General features: G+C 34.4%; 1 protein-coding gene across 1 annotated transcript in view; it reads right to left on the bottom strand.

The window, feature by feature from the left end:
• The window catches only part of LOC150107436 (transforming growth factor-beta-induced protein ig-h3-like), a 66,367-nt gene that overhangs the window by 26,954 nt on the left and 14,817 nt on the right, over positions 1–24,596 (bottom strand). Inside the window, exons 4-7 of the mRNA XM_090391295.1 lie at positions 23,200–23,264; positions 12,110–12,435; positions 10,721–11,012; positions 8,430–8,639 (exon numbers count right to left, since the gene is read on the bottom strand). Coding sequence (XP_090247421.1) covers positions 8,430–8,639; positions 10,721–11,012; positions 12,110–12,435; positions 23,200–23,264 — 893 coding nt within the window. The remainder of the gene's footprint in view (positions 1–8,429; positions 8,640–10,720; positions 11,013–12,109; positions 12,436–23,199; positions 23,265–24,596) is intronic.

The following is a 24,596-nucleotide window of genomic DNA, read 5'->3' as shown; positions in this document are numbered from 1 at the left end:
GGATGACCTGAAGTTGTATGGAAAATCGGCCCAGCAAATCGACTTTTTACTAAACACAGTTCGTATTTTCAGTCAGGATATCAAAATGGAGTTTTGGTTTAGATAAATGTGCAATTTTATCTATTAAACGAGGATAAATTAATAATACGAGCAATTTTAATTTTGATCAAGAGAAATGTATAAAAGCAATTTCAGTTGATGAACACTATAAATACCTAGGAATATTAGAAGCCAGTGATATTCTCCACTCGAAAGTTAAACAACAAGCAGCAGCAGAATGCACCAAAAGAGTAGAAATATTATGAAAACAAAACTAAATGGATTAAACACAATCGGAGCAATGAATTCTTGGGCTATACCAGTTGGCATAATAAATTGGACAAAAGAAGACCTGGGCAAAACTAGAAAACTATGCATCATGCATTACATCCACGAAGTGATGTTGACCTGTTGTACCTACCAAGAAGAATAGGTGAACGGGGTCTGCTACAAGTGAGACAAACTGTGGAAGAAGAAGAAATTAGTTTAAGAAGTTACATCGACAATAGCTCTGAGCCAATGCTTCAAACAGTTACGCAAGCCGGGTGTTCTGAAAGCAACAGGAAACAAACGCGATTACAAAAAGGAACAGTAAAATAGCCGATATGTGCGCTGGAAAAATAAACATATGCATGGCCAATTTCTTAGAGATACTGAGGACAAACTTTACTTGAACAAGACTTGGCAATGGCCACAATATGGACATATTATTATTATTATTATTATTGTTCCGGGAAACTCCAAGGAGTCGACAGACTCATCGAGATTCTAGCAGCTCAAGAACAGATTACAAATTAATGCAATCGAAGCAAAAATGTCGAACATCAGTTTTATTTATTATTTTATTCATTTGGAGTTTCCTCCCTTTTCTCCCCCGTTCCTATTGGGGAGAGTTGATCCCCCTGAGGGGGGGGGTTAAGTCTTTATGGCTGTAGATCCGTATGTGTTCACTGGGCCGGTTTGCCTGTTTGCGGGATAAAAAAACCCAGATAAACTGGGGGGGAAAACCCTGCTCTTCACGCTCAAGACCGGCTAACTTGACTATGGCTGAGGAAGATCCTTAAGCTCCTCACGTCGGCGACGGGAATGGAATCCAGGACACTCCTTCCCCAGGCATATGGTTGCGAAGCGCAAAGCCATTAGGCTAACCGCGCGGACTTGAACATCAGTAATAACAGCAAATGCAGATTATGCGATCAGAAAGATGAGACTGTGGAACATCTAATCAGTGCCTGCAGCAAGATGGCTCAAACCGACTATAAATACCGTCATGATCAAGTGGCCAAAAGCGTTCATTGGCAGGTATGCAAAAACATATGGCCTTCCTACTTCTGATAACTGGTAGCAGCATAAAATAGAGACTGTATTGGAAAACGAAACAGCAAAAATTCTCTGGGACTTTAGGATACAAACTGATCGGCATTTGGAACACAATAGACCTGACATCACAATTATCGAACATCGACAGGTTTGGATTGTCGATATCGCAGTATCCAGTGATAAAAACATTAACAACAAAGAACTGGGAAAAAATTACTAAATATCGAGATCTGGCAATCGAAGTTGGCAGGCTGTGGCTTAAACACACTATAGTTATCCCCATAGTTATCGGTGCACTTGGTGCAACTTCAAAGAAGCTATCTAACTATTTACAGCAATTAAACATCAACGAAGTGACCCCATATGATCTACATAAAACAGCATTACTTGGAACAGTCCATGTTTTACGACGCTGCCTGGCGGACTATTCTTATATTCTTCGGTAGAATCTAAATTGTTCTGTATCACCAGTCAAATTGTTGTTTAAATAATATCTCATTTTGACTGTGTATCAATTATGTGAATAAATAAATAAATAAATAATAACGATCTATTATCACCTGTAATTCCATTCGCCTGAAAACATGCCAAAGAACTGATTTTTCTAATGGGGATGTTACCTACGGACTTGAGATTATAACATATAATATGCGAAATGGTGGATAATAATACGAAGTTCAAAGGTCACATAGCAAAAACTGCAAATACAATTCAGAAGATAATTGCGATGTTGAAGCGAACCTTGACATGTAAATATAAGGAAGTCATTTTGCCTCTTTTATAAGGCCTTGAAATAACGCACCTGGACTATTTATTGTGCGCAGATTTGGTCTCCAAGGTCCAAGGGGATAAAGAAGCTGTGGAAAGGGAACAAAGATTATATCCGTATTATGGAATATAGATTATGAGGAGAGACTGCGAGTATGCGGATTACAGACTCTGGTTAACAAGAGAAAGAGGGTTGATATGATAGAGGTCTACAAACTTTTGCAAGGGTGTTATAGGATGTCGTCTGATGAAATTTTTCGTTATATGGAAAGTGGGGAGAGAACACGGGGGCATTCATGGAAGTTAAGTTTGTTCACAGTCAAGAAGTGGGTAAGAGCTAGGTTTTTCTCCCAGAGAGAAAAACTAGGTTTTTCTTGAAGTGAGTGAGTGGAATAGTTAGCCTTTAGGTGGTAGTGAGTGCATTTAGTGTGAATGAAAAGAATGTATGACAGCTGGTTTGAGTGGTATATAGTCTCTCTCGATGAGTTCTTGACTCCCTGGAGATCTCAGATAATAATAATAATAATAATAATAATAATAATAATAATAATAGTGCAAGTTCAGTGAGGAGATTCGCCAAAACGATAATGTATACATTTCTATATGCATACATTATCTTTCTTGGAGATTCAGAACTCCTTAAGCTTTCTTCTGAATACGTCAGTATTGCACATTAAAATCTTCACCAATTCACCGAACTTATAAAATCGAGCAAATAAAAATGCTTAATCTTTTTTTTTGGGGGGGGGGGATTCGTTTGTATGCCTCTATTTAACATTCCCTAAACTTAGCCATTACATTTATTAACAATAAATATGACTTAGTATCGAAACAAACAAACAAACATTCATCACCTCATTTTGCCCGGCTGAATTGTGTTAATATACATGGGATTAATATAGTTCACAAACGATGAACAAACAAACAAACAAAAAAAAAATCAAGTCCTTATTAGCTCATTTATGTATATTTAATCACTGGCTTTTATCTAAAACCTATTAATGTCCCAGTTTGCTTTAATTTATATATATATAATTTTAATCAGAATAATTTTTCTATCGTGGCAAAAATGAAGGTTGTGTGACTTACCATGTAGGGAAAGTTTATTCGCGTTCGAGTTGCAACAGTGTATGTATAACACTAGTACGGTTTTAGATGACAACTCATTTAGAAACTTGCAGGCTTTCTAGTCGAGACAGATGATGTTCATGATGCAGATCGAAGCGGAAGCGTCACGCACAGGAAACATGTTGACAAATTTTAGTTGGGAAAATCCGCAATATTCACATTACAATCCAAATTTTCTCCTTACTAATAATCACCAGAGGAAAACGATCTGCAGTTGTTGTTTGACGATCACTGAAATCACTTATCTGAATGGCCACCGATTTAGTTCAGATACGGATATCGAGCATGAAATTCATGTATAGTTTAAGGCCATTTTTGTATTATTATTTTACTGAAATGAAATGGCGATCGACACATTCTTGGCCTTTACCAAGAATGTGTCGGTCGCCAAAACGATTTTATATAAAAATAGATTATATAAGTAATCTGTTACTTATATATCTTATTATCTTTCTTGCTGTCTTTAGTACGTATTTTTTATTCAGTTATTATTCCTGGTCATTCCCCCATTTTGGTGTCTTGTGTGCTCGTATTAACACAAACTGTACAAACAAGAAATAGTTTAATTTACAGTAATAAACAAATAAACAAAAAAGCTATTTGTTAGTCATTCAAAAAAAAATAATAATGTTAGCCATTGTACGAAGAAATTTAAAGATTTACGATAGTGAAGACTTAAGGTGCTTAACTATGATATCGCAGTGTGAGCCGCTGGGGGGGGGGCTTAAAAGGACGTCCAATAATAATAATAATAATAATAATAATAATAATAATAATAATAATAATAATAAACAGATTGTTTTCAACAGATTTTTGTAGATATTATGGTTTTCTGATTCAGAATGTCAAAAGGGTGGTGGTGTGGCGAGGAGAAGAAGATTCATTGAACCATTACGATATTCTCTCTCTCTCTCTAAAGATACCGTGGTGCATCGAAATTTCCAAAGGTGTAACGAAAGTTATTTGTAGTACACTTCGTCGTCGACTTACGACCGACTTCCGTTCTGGCTGACAGGTCGTAAGTCGATCTGGTCGTATGTCGGCCATATATTTATTAACAGTATCTTTAACCTTTCTAATCTTTTTATCATCTTTATAATTTATTTTTATAATCTTTTAAATTTATAATTATGTATATTGTACATAATGTGAAAAATAATACTGTACATACTGTACTGTAAACACAAAAATACAATCTAAAATTAATGTAAAAATTAATACAAATGAAATTTACAAAATCAATTTTTAATCTTTGCTTGTGCTGGGTTGTGGATCGTCAGGGTCATGTTCTTGGGTTGAGGTAGGAGATGTTCTCTTGATGAGGAACATGCTGAGCTTTGTTTGAACAGTTTGTTTCTTTTTTTCTTCATATATCTCTGAAGTAGTGAGCCTTGAATGCTGAAATAGCACCCTGATCCATGGGTTGAATGAGAGCGGTTGTGTTAGGTGGCATAAAACCACTCTAACATCATGTTGAAGGTCGTCCAGATGAGGAGGGTGGCCAGGGGCATTGTCTATAATCAATAAAATATTGAAAGGGATACCTCTCTCCGCACAATATTCACGATCCTGGGGAATAAAGCAGTTCATGAACCAGTCTTCGAACAGTGCTTGAGTCATCCAAGCTTTATGGTTTGAACGGTAGTAAACGGGCAGCGTGTGCTTGTTGATGTGCTTAAATGCACGAGGGTTTTCTGAACGATAGATGAGGAAAGGCTTCAGCTTAAAACCGGTGGCATTCCCACCAAGCAACAAAGTCAACCAATCCTTAAAAGCTTTAAATCCTGGCATCCTTTTTGCCATATAACATGTACGTACGATTAGGCATGCGTTTCCATTGCAAGCCGGTTTCATCTACGTTAAATATTTGTTCCGGTAGATAACCTTCTTCTTTGATTAAAGAGTCGAAATCCCTATCAACGAATTTTTGGGCTTCATCTTCATCACTTCCTGCTTCTCCTGTGACATTATGCAAAGCAAATCTTTTTTTTAAAACGCTTAAACCATCCAGTACTAGCCTGAAAATCTTCTACGTAATCGTCTCCGGCGCGTGATTTTAAACTCTGAAACAGACTTCTAGCCTTCGCTTGCACTGTGCAAAGGCTCATGGGTGAATTTTTCTGTATTAAATCTTCCATCCACATAAACAACAATTTCTCCATTTCATGGATGGGTCCCTGTCGTTGTTTGGTTAAAATTGTCGCTTATTGTCGGTAAATTGTCGAAAGACAATTTACCGACAATATGCGAAACTACAAATCATTGAAATGAACAGTTCACCGAAAAATGAATTATAAGACGAGTAGAGTCTACCAAAAATACAACTTCATTTTTACTGCATAGACTGTGATGTTCTTGAAACTTACCTACATTTTTTTTCTCCAAAATATTTTACGTAAACGTGTATGTCAAGCTCTCTCTCTCTCTCTCTCTCTCTCCCTCTCTCTCTCTCTCTCTCTCTCTCCCTCCCTTTTTTTAGAAATGTTCGTTTCATGTATTTTCTGTGTGTTTTATATAACTACAGAGAATACTATGAGAAAAATAATATTTCTCGAGAACAAACATGGAATTTTTCCAATCACTTGACTCCCGCATATTCATTGAAGTTGCATCCCCGGTCTACGGGAACTGAATTATAAATGACTGCTCTTTGTCTTATTTTCTGCAGGTTTGAAAATTTTCAGAGAGTTAATTCGAAATCTTCATTTTACCGTTTCGAGAAAATAAATAATATCGTTGTGTTTTAAAATAGGTGCTTCTAAAACCGAACTATTTCTGTGCAATCTGAGCATTTTAGCCACTGCCTTCTTTTCCGTGATTTGTTCAGCTGTTTGCTTCAATTGTTCTATGTTTTACAAGTGCAGTTCATGTTATATTTTCACTATACAAAAATTGTTTATGCCAGAAAAAAAAGTTTATTTTTGACTTTTTTTTTTCCCATAAAAAAAGTAGTCGCGGATATTAGTACTTCTACCGTTGATGGTTGTCATTTCTGAAATAATCCGTCTTAAAAGTACTAAGAATTAATCCTCTCTGTCCCAGCAACAGCTTAGATTATTTTCACCGCTACCGAGAAAGAAAAGAAAGAACACTTCCTTAGAAGGCACACTAAAAAACCCCAAGTAATAGTAGTGCGGTCTACATCGGTATTTACTTGTTTCGTTTTCATCCGTTTGATTGAACAGCAGTCAGATCAGAATATTAGCAGTTTGCAGTGTAAATACATTGCTAATGATCATTCCAGATGGTTCACTGGCAACATTTCCAGTGGCGGATCTATATGTTGGAGGCCACTAAAGCTTGAACTTTTGAAGGGCCTCTTTTATAAAAAAAAAAAAAAAAAAAAAAGTGTTGGGAGGAAAGAAACGCATTAGAGAAAACTGGAAAGTTCTTTATTAGGCCTATTCTAGTAAATGACTGATATTATTTAACTAACTTTACAAAATATTTTTTATAAATTTTCTGGCAGCGTATTCCTGAACACAGTCTTGTTATTTACTTCAGGACTTATAGTCCTGAACATTGATATGATACTCAATTGTTCAAACTCTCTCTCCTTAACAACTGTAGAGAGAAACGTTTTATTATTATTTTCTTTTTTTAATTTTATAAATTAAAGCTTTGAGAAATTTCTCTCCACTTCGCAGCTTCTAATTGTTAGAATCATATAAATCTTTTGGAAAAAAAGCTCAATTAAATGTTTATAAATGAAATTTAGAACTTGCGAACATTGCAGATTTTCTTGTGCCGGCTTTGCCTATTATGTAAACACCCTTTGAATTGACAGTACTCGTTCAGCGATTTTTCATCAACGTGTTCCTTGTAATAAGATATCTCAAGTTTCATTCTAATCTAGTTAAACATACTTGAAGTTGAGCGAGCCGTTCGGTTTTAGTTACTGGCTCACTTTTATTAGAAAATTTTCGCTGAGTTTCGAAATTATATTAAGAATTCCAATTTGGTTTGTCTGGATGAAATTTAAACAAATCGTAGCGAATGCTATAATAATTGTAACAAATGTAATTAAGAGCTATTCTAAAATTTATCGCTTGTGATTGCAATCTAAGTTGTGAAAAAAATTAGGTAGAACGAAATTTTATTTTATGTAGAGATAAATCGCCATCTTGTACTATGAAGTAGCATGTATACTTGCAGAATAATGTTCTAAAATACAACAAAATAATTATTATAAGTCTCGATGACCACGTAACACATGTCTGCGTCTTTTTTTTTTTTTTTTTTGTAATGTTTCGTATGGCTACCGAACACTTTAAAACAATATTTCGCAAGAAAATGAATCTTTTGATGAATTGCCATTCGGTAAACTTTCTTTCTGTGAACTGTTTTCGATGAATTTTCATGGAACCGACTCCATTTAAAACAGCTTCTACATCCTTTTCGCACACGAAAGTTATAAAACTTCTATAGTGTTTCCATGATAGCAACGACATTGCATTTAATGTCATTTCTTTCTTAAATCCTGCATTATTGAATGTGATTATGTACTTCGTCCATTAATTCCTCATACTTGAGCGCTATTTGTATGAAATATGATTTAAACTGGAAAAACCTTCAACCGCAATTATACCAGTAATCCCAAAACAGGTTTCGTATCTTGTATTTTAAATACGTTTCCGATATTCTCTTCCGTTAGTACTTCCTATTATGAGACCTTTAACATCTAATAAAGGACAAATATACATCATTATATATCGTTTTGAGGGTCTTTATATAATAAAGAGCGCCGCGTTGTCATAACTAATATAATTGTCAGCAAGTGCAGTTTTTTTTTTGTTTGTTGTATGTAATTTTTTGGTACATATTGATTTAAATTGAAACTAATATAAGGTCTTTCCAACTTCTCTTGTTCAAATTGCATGTGTCTGTGAATTAGTTCTTAATCAGAATTAGCATTCTTTTATTTAGAAATAAAACTGTTGTTCGATTAATCTAACAAGGTTGAGGAAGTTATCTGACTAGATATAAATAACAACTACTTCCCGTTCTTTATACTTATATGCTTACTGTGATTATTTTGTGGCAAAGATAAATATTGGCGAATAAATAAATGACAGGTGTGAAAATTAATCCCTGTGGAAAATTTGGATGAAACGAGCGGTATGCAGAACACGCCAAAATGAGGTCATTGACATTTTTAGCCATTCAAATCTTACCTCGATTTGGAACGAGGACCTTGTCAATTAAGTGTACAAATCCGTTTCCTGTGGGTTTATCGCCTTCAAGTATTCGGGCATCGTTTAGAAAAGCTGACGACGCATTGCACGAAATCTTGACAGTGCTGCCCTCTAGTGTCCTTAATTTTGAACTTTGAGCAGTTGCAGAACTGCACCATACTCCTTCCATCACGTGATACTGGATCAAAGCTGAAAAAAAAAAAAAGCATTCATTTCATTGAAGCCTTTATATATCAATAAATCATCATAGTTGGTAAATCACAATCGTAAAAACTTCTATCCCATAACTATTTCTATTCATAACAAGTAAATGATATTTAATTTTGGATGCATAGTAAACAGGGAACCTGAGTGAAGTATTGTAATGTACTATGTCAATATATATTACATTTATTGCAGACAAACAATTGTTTTAAATGGTAAAAGCTTCGTGTTGTATTCTCGCAAAACAAAATTCAATGGAATCTGTCAAACGTTTTAAGTGGAAAGCTTATTTAGAGAGAGAGAGAGAGCACTCACATGTTTATTTTTATATTCATGATTCCCTTTCCAGTGCCTTCTGAAGAGAGCACTGCTTGCAGATGCAGAGCAAGAAGACTGAGCTATCCGAAATTCTGCTAAAAATTTAATTTACAACTTTATGGGATAACGAATAATAAATAAATAGTATATTTTAACATAAAATTGTAGACTGCAGCGTAGTCTTTTTAAAGTATTGAACTTCCCAGAAAGTGGAAAATAAAAATAATCAGTTTAATTTACATCATTATAAGTGACAGCTTCCGCGCGGTTAACCTAGTGGCTATGCGCTTCTCAACCATATGCCTGGGGAAGGAGTGACCTAGGTTCGATTCCCGTCGACGACGTGAGGAGCTTAAGGATCTTCCTCAGCCGGACGTGGACAGTAGGGTTTTTCCACCAGTTTACTATGGGATGAAAAACCTCAGTTTATCTGGGGTTTTTCATCCCGTAGTAAACTGGTGGTTTCATCCCGCAAGCAGGCAAACCGACCCCATGAACACATAGAATATAGTACGGCAAGGAAGGCAACGGGAAACCACTCTGCTCATTGTCATTTTCCTAAATGGTGGCTTACATATCCACCTTACCGGCGATTATGGATCAAATACGCATCCTCATACGCTTCGTATCCATTATATATTTCAATATAATATCAATGGTATTACAATTTTAATATGCACATCGCATCCATGATAAACTTGACGTCTATGGACGTCTTGGCCAGTAGCGTGGATATAGCTGCCCCTAAATAGCCGAAAGGCTATAACCACACAACAAGTGACAGCTAAGCGGAATAGAATAATGCTTCCGATGGAAGAATAGATGTCTCCATATATGAGAGGATCTCTTATTCTGCGTGCACTGCGCATAAATTTCAAGATAACATCATCATCAAATTCCTGCCATGTACCCTCAAGGGGTGTACAGGATATGATAGTACTACATGAAAAAAATTACATCATTATTAATTTCCTATCTACAATTCTCCTCCAAATCAGTCTGTTACTTGTCAAGACTCCAACATTATCAGATCTTATATTTCTATCGTCTAAAGCACTTTGTACCGTATCAATCCACCTATATCTTGGTCTTCCTCTGGGTTGTTTTGCTGCCAACCTGGCAGAGAACACTTGTTTTGCTAATCTTTCCTCGCCCATTCTGTTTAAGCGACCATACCACCTGAGATTAGCTCTGCTAACGCATTCCTGGATTTCAAGATAACTTGAATAAGAAACCTGAAACAGCCACCATAATTTTTTTGTTTATGTAATTCCCACCCATAAAAGGTTGTAAATCTAAAGCACTTTAATACCGTAGGTGGCAGTTAAAGATTTTTCTATATTTATTAATTTACTGTATTTTTATTCACTCTTTACATAGTCCAGAAATCCTGTCTCTAGAGACCAAACATGGAACTTTTTCCAGTCACTTCCGGCTTCCAGTAAGCAGTTATCTGTCTCACACCGGACTGGGAAATTCATCGGGAACAACCTCTGCTCATTAAAAATTCATTCTCATCGTGTGGTTAATCGCTTTTATTATGAAGGCAATAACATTGTTTTGCCAGTATTTTTGACGCTTAATACAGCTAAAATTAGGAACTTTGCTCCCCATCAATTATATATAAGTTAAAAGTCTAATTCATATCTTTATACCTAAGAAATGATTGTCAATTGTCCTAGTAGAATGCTAGCTTTTGCAATATAGTGATGATGACAAATACTACTTCACTTTTTTTTTTAACTTGCCTTTGAGCGAATTCACGTCCTCCATAAGTGCTTCCATAAATGGTTGAGGAAGAGCTTCCCATGCTTCATCTACTGGAGCAAATACTGTCAACGGTCCTCTGTCCCTTAATTCAGCAGTTAGTTGGGCTCTTACTACAGCTGTAGCCAGAGTACTAAGTAGTGGTTGCCTTACAAGCATATCAGTTATAGTAGGATATTGAGGCGGAAGCAGAACTGATTCGGTGATGTGCACCAGTCCATTAGTAGCTTCTAAATCCATTGCCACCAAAGGAACGCAGTTGATTGTAATCAACTAGAAGGGAAAAACGATTATTAATTTTTGTAAATAACTAAAAACATTATCGGCATTTTAAATAAAGAAAAAAATAGAAAATAATAGCAAAATAAAAAAATAGAAAAATAGAAAAAAATATAAAGCAGTTTTTTTTTTTTATTATTGTAGTATTTTACTTGTTAGAAAATTACAATAAAATCATCTTTACCAGATTGCTATGATACTAAAGTTTGGTAGAATTATTTAAAACATGCTAAAGCTGATTAGAAAGTCATCGATAAATATCATGACAACTGAAGGAAGACGTACCGGTTAATGAAAATGATCTGATAATCATAGAAAAAATGTGCTTTGTGTCTGCTGGAAAAAAAAAAAATGACCATGTTTTTTTTTTTTTTTTCAGTCGAGGCTGAGTTGTTGAATATCAGGCCAAAGCGACGAGATTTCTGTTGTTTCGGTTTAGGTTCCTCAATGGTTGTAACACGAAAAAATATTCGTGTTACAACCATTGGTGACTAATGATAATTCAGACTAAAAAGGCTGCATAAGATGTGTATAAATTTATCATAAGGGGGACTGACTATACATGCGGATGTATTCCCCAAGCTGCAACGTATATAGCTCAAATTAGATTTTTAACCCGGGTCATATATTTTAGTCTCAACTCCCATTTAGGTATAAAGTCTGCCCACTCCTCAATTATTATGTAGATGGTATATTATTATGTAAACAAAAGTTGCACTTTTTTTATGTCTACATAGTAATAATTGCAATTTACATAATAATAAAACTCAAATAAACCAACTGAGAAGTAGGCACGTCTAGATCTTTTGTCATATGCTGTAATATTTCTATTCAACATATTTGTTCCACGTGTACTGAAAAATAGTACTGATCTTATGAAATTTTAATAGAATTCTGTACTGAACACCTGAAGAATAAATTCATGAATACTTGTTATAGAAATATTATCAGAAATAGAAAAATAGTAAAATGAGAAAGAGAGAGAGAGAGGGGGGGGGGGGGGTACTGATCGTATTTTTATTTATTTTAATTCACAAATTTTGTATCATTCACATCCGCCTTTGTTAGCAGTTCGTATTCGGAGCACTCACCCCATGAGGGAATCTTGTAACGTGTAGTGAAGCATCCCGGAACAGTGTCAGTAACTCCTGTTTGTCGTAAAGGTTTTCCGAGTACATGCGGCTATCGACTACAGTGTACAGCAACATTGGCGGACGATCTCTTGATGTAGTGGTAGTATTCAGTAGTCGGTAACTATCTGATGTTAAGTTCTGGAAGGCTCGGTCGTGAGGGGCAAACACTGTGAACGCTCCACGTTCAGAAAGTAATGGGAGTAAACCGGATTTTTCTGCCTGCGCGACGAATTCCTTGGCTCCAGCTGCGTCGATTGTCTCAGCTACATTAACCAGAGGCTTCACTGAAATATAAAAAATAAATATTTTTAGTGTAGCGAACCTTGATGCATCAAACACGAATAAGATTAAAATGAAGAAAAATATAACTTTATTTTATTTATTTTTTATTTTTATTTTTTTTTGAGGGGGGGAGAATATTTTCTTTCTGATATCGTGAGTGGTCAGCCATTCACTGCATTTTAGTGCAGACGTAAATCATTTAATTCTTCTCAAATATCTACAGCTGACCTAAAAATACATTCAGAATACGGGGACATGTATATGAAAAATATAATATGGATTTAGGACAAAAAATTTACACGGTGAACGCTGTTTTTTTATTTCATTTTTCAGAACTGAAATACAAATAGAAAATGGAGCTTTCCGTAATGCTTGTAAGTGGCGCCATCTTCTTTTCTTGGCGAAACATTTATATGCACCGTCGTTATTTCCGTTTAGATTTAAGTTCGGTTCCATTTTTGTTTCAGTTAGTCGTTTGGAACATCCTGTCGACTTCCTGATGAAAAATTTACTATTATTATTATTATACCTCTCCCCATTTTTATTTATTTATTAAAAATAGTGTTAGAGGATAAGACAACAGGGATCGTTACCGAGATGGAAAATAATTTATAATTTTTGATATAATTGTCATAATGTTAATTAATACAAATTGCACAAATGCAAAATAAAATTTCTTTTTTTTTTCTCCCTTCACTTACGTCTAAAAATGTTAATTTAATCACGTCCTCTTCTGAAGTGTTAGAGATGCAATTTATCTCCTTTGCACTCTTATTTAAGGCGTTCTAGTATGAAGATATAATAACTTAATTTTAATAAAGTTCTTAAAAATAGATTTTTGGTTCGATTTCTTTTAATAATAGTCAACCGTATCAAATAATAAAAAAATATAATAAACGCAAAATAAAATGTTTCATGCTTTAAAAAAAACTACATTTGATGCACTCCTCATCATCGACTTTTAGAATATTCGGTAAAAAATTATGTTTGCAAAGAATTAAAAACTCAAAAACAATTAACTGATCCTATGACTCCATGGAAGTGCCATATACTACTAATATTAATCAGCGGTACTTAAAGGCGATAATTAAGGCCCACAATTGCTTTCGTATCCTTAAAAATATATACTTGTGTGTAAATTGCGTATGTACTTGCCGGTTTGCCTAGTTTCCTACTATTATTACTAATAGTAATAATAACAATAATAATAATAATAATAACAGTAACAATATAGTGCAGATTACTGGCGTCATCGACTGGATTTTAATTAAGTTATTTCCACGACATCGTAGGGATTGAACTACGAAGACTCCTGATGTTAATGATCACAGGAATACTTTTTTTTTTTTTGTAATAAATCATTTACGCAAATGGCTCCTTGCTTTAATCATCATTTGCACTATATTTACGAGAGTATGCGCCTTCTAATAGAAAAGTATTAACAAATAAACACCAGTAGTAAATAAAAGAATAATGACGCAATTGCACAAAAGGATCTAGTCCTCCCTTTTCCTAATAATTAATTTATTAAATATTGACATAAAAATCAGAGATTTATCACCCACTTCTGTCGTGTTTGTCATAATTTAACTATTTAATTACTGTTTTAACTCTGTTTAGAGCGAAAATTGTTAAGTTCTGATTTCCAAGAATTACGATACGTTCTGTTGATGTGATCAGCGTAGCGTGCAATATTTGATGAATGTTTGCACAGAGTGTCATGGCAGTGACACGTGTAACAACTCAAACTTTGGTGCATGCGTCACTTTAATGTATCGGTATAAGTTGCTTTTAATCCTAACATGTAATTTTATCGTATCGATATTACACCATTCACTACAGCCGCTTAAGATAAAATACTGGTAATACGACAGAGATTAAGAAAAAGATTATTTCTATATTATAGCAACTTCTTCGTAAGTCCTTGGAGAAAACTCGAAGTCTAAGATTGCCCTCGAGAGAATTTAAAATAAAGGAGGAGAATGACTTTCGAACCATGATAAGGAATGCGCTTATGTCGAAAGAAATCTGTTACCTTTAGAAAAAAGTTAGAAAACTGGACGAATATTTCTTTCTTTAGTACAATGAAATAAGCGGAATAATTTTTGCATGTAATTTTAATTTTTTATGCTTTCTAAACGGGTTTTAGAATTAATAAACTTTTTTTACATTTTTTAATGCTTAAGTTTGAGAATATTTGAAGGTCATCCAATATACAATACACTTTATCTTTCTATCTATCTTTTTTTTTTTTAATGGAGCGTTTATTTGCGGCTTTAAGAATAATTATTTAAATACGGAAATGAAAAAAAAATGTGAGAAAGGGACTAAATAAAACAGAAAGTAATTGTACCAACTGAACTGGATCACTGATCGCATATGCTTCGTTTCGTTCACTTATAGACCACCCTCTGTTAAAGCACCCTGGTGTTCAAACTAGCATAAAAACCTGTTAAACCCATTTTGAATTGTTTGTTATAAGATTGTTTTTTTTTTTTCATTGGAAAACTAGTCATGGAAAAATTCTATCAAATTATCTATTTTTTTTTTTTTTAATTGTGACTTCTACTTATGAAGGGTTATAAACCTATAGTATAGGTGGGTGGGTGGAGAATTTGTTTCTGTTTTTATTAATTAATTATGTCCTAGATTCACGTTGTTTTTAAATCAATTTTGTATTTGTAAAGCCCAATAGAAAACATTAAGTTTTTCTATTGGGCAAGGAGTTTCAAACTATCAAACTAGATAACCAACTAATATTAAGATGCAATTAAATTGATAAAGATTACGTAATTAATTTAGGGAAAAAAAATTAAAAGAAATTCCTACACAAAATTCCCTTTCCTCCAGATTTCCCCCTCTCTTACTCTCTCGTCTTAGTTTTACATACATTTCGTCCACGAGTAGACAGTTGCGAAATATGTGAACAGTAACAACGGATATGGATACATTTTACCTTTATATATAAATATATAAATGTTCAAATGTAGTCTCTGACTAAATAAACTTTGTTCCGGGTTTACTTTTTAGCAAGTGATTTCTTCAGTTAGTGGACTTTTGGCATTTGGATGTGGATTTTTGACAGTCAAAAATAATAATTAAAAAGGGGTAAAATGTAAAATTTTAGGCATTTTCCAGCATTTCACCAGAGACTTTCATAAGCATTCTATTAGTGCACAAAATAACAACAAAAATTATTGTTCAATCAGCTTTTATGAAAATTATCTGAAAAAAATGGGAGATCTTTAGATTGCGTGATTTTAGTAAGCGTTTAGTTATTTATTTAATTCAGCAGAAAGAATTGGGCTGTAAGAACCTCGAATTTAACTATTCAGATATACAAATTAAATGCATTTATCCAAAAAAAAAAAAAAGTATTAGTTGTCATCAGTTTTAGGGAAACATGTTCCTTTTATAATCGCATTCAGGAGGCAGGAAGGCGGTATCTTTGATCGTAAGGACAAAAACTATTTTTGTTCTATTTAGGTCTTTTTTTTTTATTGCCACCAAGGGAAATCATTACCACGCCTGCTGATGTCTCAGCAGTTGTTCCTTAAGTAGTCTGTGTCACAGAACCGAAGACCATCTGTGAAGGTTTCTTTCTGACATGCTAAGACTATCCATTAGGATGTGTTTTTGAGAGTTCCTGGCAAGGGGTCTTCATCATCCACTAGAGGGAACTTAAGGTTATACTGCAACGAAACTACTTTTTTAAAGCTGTGATGATCGAATTAGGAGTGATGGACATGTCAGTATACGAAGGCATCGGAAAGTAAAACAGATGTTTGGATAATTGTTAGTAAGTAAGCGAATTCAGTTTCGAGTCATGTTTTTAAAGAAAGAACGTGACACATCTTCGAATTCTTGTTTAGAATCTTGTTCAATTAAAGATAATAAAAATACTTTATCTGATATAAAAATTATATCGAAATTAATATTTCTAAAACCTCCTGAATTTACTTATAGGAGTTAATTTTCTTAAAGCACACTAATCCATCCTTAGCTGTTTGGAAATTGGTTGTCATCGCTGGAAGATTAATATTATTTTAACCAGAGTGCTTAGAAAGCGAAACGAGAATAGCAGACACCATTTCGTGTTACTAATGCCACGGTTAGTACCGTGGGGAAGGCGCTGGAGTTGTCGATTTTTCTAAGTGGGTTTTACCTGCCAAAGGTCCACTAACTGAAGAAATCACTTGCTAAAAAGTACGGAACAAAGTTTATTTAGTCAGAGACTACATTTGAACATTTATATATTTATATATAAAGGTAAAAGGTATCCATATGTGTTCCAGTTAGCACATAATAGTTTCAGAAAGACGGCTGAAAAATGCTTTACTAATGTTTTTATTAAAAACCTAATAAGCTTTTAAATGCTAACACTGCTGTTCACATTGTCTTCAAAATATAATGTCGATAATTGTAAAAGTCGGTTAATATAGCTGAGATAATTAAATGTATTTAAAATGTTGCCTTACACATATAATTATATAAATCTTTCGTTTCATTCAGTTTCCGAGTGAGAGTTTCCCTTTTGAAAATTGAACTCGCACAGTTGCAAACAGTGATAGACCAGTTATAGGAACGTGAAATGGCGGCAGCCAAGATTCCGATCCTTTGCCCAAATAGCAATAAGAAACCTTCGATCAACAATTTTTAAACTTTAATTGAATTCTGCCCTTTGAATTCTTATAAAAAATCATCGGCCTTGAATTCAGTTACCTGTGACGACTAACTGTGGGGAACCAGCAGCTTATCGATTTTCAAAAGTTAGTTAGGATGACTAAAGAGTTCCCCTACTCCCTCTTGAGGAAAAATTATTAGGGAATTTTTTATTTGAGGGAATAAAAGCCGTTAGAAGATTTATTTACCCATTTTATCTTTTTATTATTTAAATAATTTTTTTATAACTATAGCAATATACTTAGACACACAAACGAAAAGTAAAGTAAACTGTGGCATTTCATTTCAATAAATAAATAAAAAATGAGTTTTCGAACCCATTAATGAACTATTGTACTTCGTATATGTTGCACTTTGGATAAAGTAACTTAAATGCATAAAAGTTGCCATACGTTAAGTTCAGTCGGTGGGTTAAGTAATGACATGTATATGTTGCCAAGATTCCGATCCTTTACCCAAATAGCAATAAGAAACCTTCGATCAACAATTTTTAAACTTTAATTACTCTTAAACGATACTGACATCTTAAATCAATTGTGAATAAATCTTAAAGCAATTGACCACGCATAGTACTGATGCGTTATAGTTTGGAGTGTAAGATAAATAATAATAATAAATATTTGAATAAAAATGCTCATTAAATTAAGGTTTTGCTATTATTTTTCATCATTATGTATTATTAGGCACAGATTGTTTTTATTTTATTTGTTTCGGTTTAAGAAATTTCTGATATTTAGGATGTAGGTTTTGGACCCGTCCCCTTCAATTACAATTTAAGACATTGATTCAGAGGTCGACATGCGGAATTGCCTTACGATATTATTATTATTATTATTATTATTATTATTATTATTATTATTATTATTATTATTATTATTATTACTACATAGCACCTTCATAGTGTTCGAAGATTCATCGCATCTACAGGAACTACCTATACTACACAATCCAGTCTGCATTAAACCATTACACTACTCACTACATAGTACACACGTCATCATTGGTTCTTACAGGAACTTTAAGCGCCCATGACCTTCCAAATAACCTTGTATTTCGTAACTGTAATTCGAAGATATGGTTAGCCCTGTTCCTATAAATATTGTTTTGTTTGTAATTTCCATATGTTCAACTAGTTGGTTCGCCAGGTTACGGGACGAAAAACTCGAGTTTCCGAGAAGAAAAAATCCTGCCAATCCTGTGTAAGATTGGCTAACTGACCTCCGGTTGAAATTCCCTGCTAATGGTGCATAGTATATTTTTGTCTGTTAACTGTGTGTGTTGTCCAATATGCCTGTTTTGAGGGACGAAACACCCGAGTTTCCCAGAAAAAAAAATTGCTATCCCCAGTATGACATTCGGTTAACTTACCTTCAACTGAAAAGTCCATATAAATATTCCTCTCGTCATGATGAGAATCGAACTGAGATTGAAAAGTAAATGATATTTGTTTTTCAGTCATAGCGCATGATATCTATGTGAAGTCATCAGTAAACAAAGTAACATTAAGCCGTACGTGTAAATTTTTCTTTTGGTAGTGGTGCAATTCAAGCACTTTTATAAGTCGGATAGTTTAACTTCTGGTTGACTCAAATCCGGTGCTAGTACGAATACTGTATTTAAATAATTTGGAAATACGTTTATTATATAATCTGTTTAATTAAATAACTGATATTTAACGACACTGAAGGCCTAAGTTGTTATATCTTTAGGATATTAACCAAGGTAACTTTTTAATGCTGGTTGTGAACAAGTTCACGAAAATTATAACTTAATTTCAATCTCATTTTTAATTTCAATGTCACAATTAAATATTTCTTACTTGATGATCCCAATAATTTCTTTCGTCAAGAACGTATAAACTCACGACCTACACAGATTGGCTTTCGCAACCATAATTTCTAGGGCAAGATGATTAGTCTTATGTCTAATACTCTGCCACTCCCCTATAAGACCCGCTAACCGCTAAAGTAATATTTTTAGGTTAATATGCTTCAAAATATTTTTTTTTCCAACCCCAATAAAAAATAGAAAATCTAATTTTGGTAGTTTTTCCCTTTCAGTCATTTCCGACCCTAGGTGGCTTTTTAGACATTGCCAACAAAGGGTTCTTGGTGAGTTTTTTTACAGAATAGTTCACCATCCCCCCCCACACACACAAAAAAAAAAAATAAAAAAATTTATTCGCTTGGGACCGGCATATGGCTGAGACGTATTCATGACTGTAATCCATGTGTGTTTACAGCGCCAGTGCGCCTGTTCTTCGGGGCGAAAACCCCGAGTTTCCGGGTGAAAAAATCCCCGATCTCTGTTTGAGACCGGCTAACTCACCTTTCGTCGAAAGAGACCAGATAAAGGTTCCTCACGTCATGGACAGGAATCGAACCCAGGTCTTTCCAATCAGGGGATTTCGTCTATATTGACTGAGCTGGTAGTAACATAAACGGTGATGTTTATATAAACACATATTTGTCTCATGACACGCTGTGCGTCACCGTGACGTAACTTCCGCGCTAACAACAATACACATTCCAACCTCATTATAACAGATGTGTTATTGGCTGCTGCTATATATATATATATATATATATATATATATATATATAGTGAACTTCTTGTAATATAGCATTATATCTAATGGAGCTTTGATCTAGACTTCTCAGTAGTCTGAGTTTGTTATAAAAGTGTTTTCTATAATGCGAGAATAAACTGTATAAATTCAGATTAAAAAAAAAAAAGAAGAAGAAGGCAAATGTTGTGTATACGCTACACAAAATGATTCTTAATATGTTATAAATCCACCAACTTTATATTTTATTGAATGCGCATGTAGAAACTGTCAAATAAAGGAAGCAAATCGGTTATTCATTACGTCTAAACAGAACTTAGCTTCTGAATATATAGCTATGGAAATAGCATTCCAATGAACAACGACTTCCGGCCCTGTGACGTTACCTTCTCAAATAACTTCCGCAATCATTTCTCGGTACAAGCTATAGATTCTGAGTTGTGAACGCAGAAATGAACCTACAAACCTCTTAACACAATGTTAAAATAAATAAATAAATAAATAGCGTAAAGTAGTTTTAAAACACATATTCAAACGCCATGAATAAAAAGATGGGGGAAAAAAAAAGTAAAGTCTGTTGACGGGAGTGCTCTATTGGGCATTGCTATTTTTTGGAGCAACATTCTCACATCTAGTTTTAGCTGTGTAGCATATGGACGCTATTAGAATATGTGATAATATCCACACTTTAGAATTATAGATTATCTTCATATATCGATTCACTAGTACAAACATTTTTATTGTAACAATTACGGTTATGTTTATATAAACACATATTTGTCTCATGACACGCTGTGCGTCACCGTGACGTAACTTCCGCTCTAACAACAATACACATTCCAACCTCATTATAACAGATGTGTTATTGGCTGCTGTTATGAGTGAAACAACTTCAAAATTAATTTATTTATTTTCAAATGAATTAAAAATTTTTAAATATTATTTTATTCAAAACGGTTATTGAGTTCACACACACACACACACGCACACGCACGCACTGAGAGAAAGAATACGCAATTTGTCTGTATACAGCAATATTTGTCTGCAACATAAACATTGCTTTGTAATGATACTCTGCTAAATTATTAAGCAGGAGATAGGCTGACAGATACTTTGTTATTTTAATAGACTTTAATTAGTACTGTGATGTATATGAAACCTTTATAATTATTAGGGTCATAATTGTCCGGAATAAGAAAACTCTACAGAAACAAAGCGGTTCTAACTTTTTTTTTTTAAAAAAAATAACAAAATTAATATATAAAGAAAGGCATTCCATTGTCTGAAATCCTGTTTGTGATGGAGTCTTATGATGCGACAGTTCTCAGTTCTGATGATAAAAGAAAAGAAATTTTCTTTCAAGTGTAACAACCACTTTCAGGAAGTGGTGGGAGTATTTTTTTTTTTTTTTCGTACAAAAACAAACAAAAAGATCTACGAAAATTCGTCAAATGATAGATAGTGATGATGCGTAACCACTGGAAACAGTTCTACACTGAGAATACATCACACAAGCACGCACGCACGCGCAGAGAGAGAGAGAGAGAGAGAGAGAGAGAGAGAGAGAGAGAGAGAGAGAGAGAATAAAGTATAAATGTTTCATCACGTATATATATATTTTTTTTAATTTTATGTAAAGACAATCAGTTATATTACACAACTTAATATTATTAAGTTGCCTTCAAAAATAAAAAAAAAATAAATAAATAAAAAATAGTAATATCCATACTTGTGGCGAAATCAGATTGAAGGTCCTCAGTAAAAAAGTAAGTAAACTTGACGGTGGATAGAAATATGGTGTCACGTGGTAGCCGCCAGTTCTGACATTTTATGGATTAGGCGTAATTGATGCACAACAGGATACATACTACAAAGGTGGTAAAGACCACCCATAATTTGCTGTAATAATGAGGACATCAGACTAGCGTTAGAGTTTCTATTGCAAAAGCCCTGATCAGACCACATTCGAACCACTCTGCTCAGATCTACTCACCAAGATCAGGAGGAGATTAAGAAACTTTAGAGGAGGATACAAATAATAACCAAAGATGAGAGCGCCAGGAAACGAGTTTAAAAATGATACAATAGTGGTGTTTAAAGCGGACTTCTCACGATGAGTCTAACGCCTCCATGGAAGTTCTGAATAATACAGGGTGTTTCAAAAAGAATGTCCCGATTTGAAAACTTGTATATCTCTGCAACCACGAACCACAAATGAACGCGACTTCTACCATGTGAACGGCCTTGGCCCAGAGTTTGATATGACTACTGCTAGATGCCACTACTAGCGCCCAAATAGCCGCTACGCTTACTTAATTAGAAGATGGCGTCTAATCAACAGCAGGTGTTTTGTGTTCTCGAATTTAGCAAGACTGAGTTCGTGATTACGGTGCAGCTTGCGTTTAGACGACGTTACGGAATTGATCCACCACCGGACAAAAACATTCGTCGTTGGTATCGACAATTTCAAGAAACAGGATGTTTATGTAAGGGAAACAGCCCTGGACGACCACTTGGCGTGTGTTACGACGACGTTTGCTTATGAAGCCATACAGACTGCAACTGGTGCAAGCTCTTCGTCTAGGTGACAAAAAAAAAAAAAAAAAAAACGAACAGATTTTTGTGCTAATCTGTTAGAGGACATGGAGGACGACCTTTCTACAAAGGTTGATTTTTAGTGATGAAGCAACCTTTCATCTAAGAGGTAAAGTTTCGCTCCACAATGTTCGCATATGGGGACTGAGAATCCACATGAAATTGTACAACATGAATGTGAGTCACCAAAACTTAAGGTGTTTTGCACGGTTTCTGTTAGCAAGGTTTATGGCCCTTTCTTTTTTGAGGAAAACACTGTTACGGGAAACTCTATCTTGAAATGCCGCAGGACTGGCTACTTCCACAGCTGAATAAAGAATCTGAAGATTACATTTTTCAGCAAGGCAGAGCACCGCCACATTGGAACCTCCAAGTTCGTCGGTTTCTAAACGAAACATTGCCTCAGCGTTGGATTGGACGCACAGAACCCCACGACTTGGCACTACACTCTTGGCCTCCAAGATCTCCCGACATCACACCTTGTGACTTCTTTTTATGGAGATACGTAAAAGGCTGTGTTTATGCTCCTCCATTACCCGCTGACTTGGATGAGCTCAGAACCAGAATCACGGCTGCAGTAAATTCTCTGACATACGACACTCTCAGACGCATTTGGGATGAATTCAGCTACCGGCTTGATGTTGTCCGTGCAGCAAGTGGAGGGCACATTGAGCATTTGTAATTGTGCTGAGTGAACCATTAGGCCTTACTTCATACGTGGTCATTTATTTTGTAACTGTACCACATTTTCATTATTAAATATAATTATTTGAAATCGGATCATTCGGTTTGAACCACCCTGTACTAATATGAATGACAAAATCATTTCATGTGCTCCCGTTTTTGTGTATCGGAAAACAAGTGAACGAACATTTTATAGACATAACTGTTCATCTATTTAAGTTCAGAATATTTATTTTACCTAGAGGACAGCCTGCTTCTCCACGGATCTTCTGGTAGCCTTCGCAGCATGCGAATCTCACAATACTGTAAAGAAAAAGTTTTATTGTTAACAATTTTGTTTTCAAAGTAAGATATATTTCAATATACATGAAATGTTTGAATGGTATTGGGATGAGTAAAACGATATACAGTATATGATGTGTGTGTGTGTGTGTGTGTGTGTGTGTGTGTGTGTGTGTGTGTGTGTGTGTGTGTGTGTGTGTGTGTGTGTGTGTGTGTGTGTGTGTGTGTGTGTGTGTGTGTGTGTGTGTGTGTGTGTGTGTGTGTGTGTGTGTGTGTGTGTGTCTTTATGCGTGCGTGCACGTAAAAACAACGTTTCTGTCCACAGTTTCATTATACTTTTATGTTTTTCTAATGATAGCAATATCCTACTTTAAGATTTATTCATTTAAGAATTTCACATTTGACGTGCAGTTTCTGTGATCTCGAGGAAATCTCTTTGCACATAATGTTGTAGTGTATCGAACAAGGAAGTGTATGGGCTTCCTTGTACAAAATACAAAGAAGCCAATATATTCTTTCTGTTATGTTGATATCAGGTTCTAAACACTAGTCTAAGACAGCCTTCATTTCTGAGTATTAATAGAATTAATAAACGAACACATTTTGAAACACCATTAGTTTAGGATTAAGCATTTCTTCATTATATACAAATATAGCTTTTTGTCGGGTGGATAGAACTTCTCTCGCTAGTCAATAGGTAGTCGATAAAAATCCCACTACGCATAGATGTTTCTGAATTCTGAATGTCTTTAAGTAGAAGATAAATTTTATCGCTTGGTACGATCACTAATCTGTTTATTAGAGACCTAAAGGGGATTGAAAAGTACTATGTTTGGCCTTCGGAGCAAGGTTTGCAGATTATCTAATCCTTTAATCCTTCACAGTACTAATGAATAAAAATTAATTTATAAGTGCAGTGTATTGATATTTTCCATAAATAAAAACAGTTTTCTGTTGAATTAAGTGACTTCATTATGTTATTAACTTCCTTGATCATATGTCACTATCTGGAGCAGGTCTATTACTTGTGCATATTACCTACAACAGTCTCTTCTCATGATGTTTTACCCGCTACCATCCCAATTTAGTGTCTCTATATTTAATTTCTAAAGCTAATTTTGAATTTTAAGATATTTGAAAGTTTTGAAAGTTTAATTTTTATAATTATGAGTGTGGTACCGAGTTTTGAAGCGAATGAAAGAGAAAATGCGAATGGCTTGAAGTTGTAGTTGTGCATGAAATACTGTAAAAAAAAAAATTAAAAAAAAAAATATATATATATATATATATTTATATATATATATATATATATATATATATATATATATATATAAACTAATATATATATATATA

The sequence above is a fragment of the Typopeltis vanoorti genome, chromosome 4, assembly GCF_054136105.1.
Source record: "Typopeltis vanoorti isolate ZY-2024b chromosome 4, IOZ_Tvanoo_1.0, whole genome shotgun sequence".
Classification (NCBI taxonomy): domain Eukaryota; kingdom Metazoa; phylum Arthropoda; class Arachnida; order Uropygi; family Thelyphonidae; genus Typopeltis; species Typopeltis vanoorti.
This window is presented reverse-complemented; position numbering and strand designations above follow the sequence as displayed.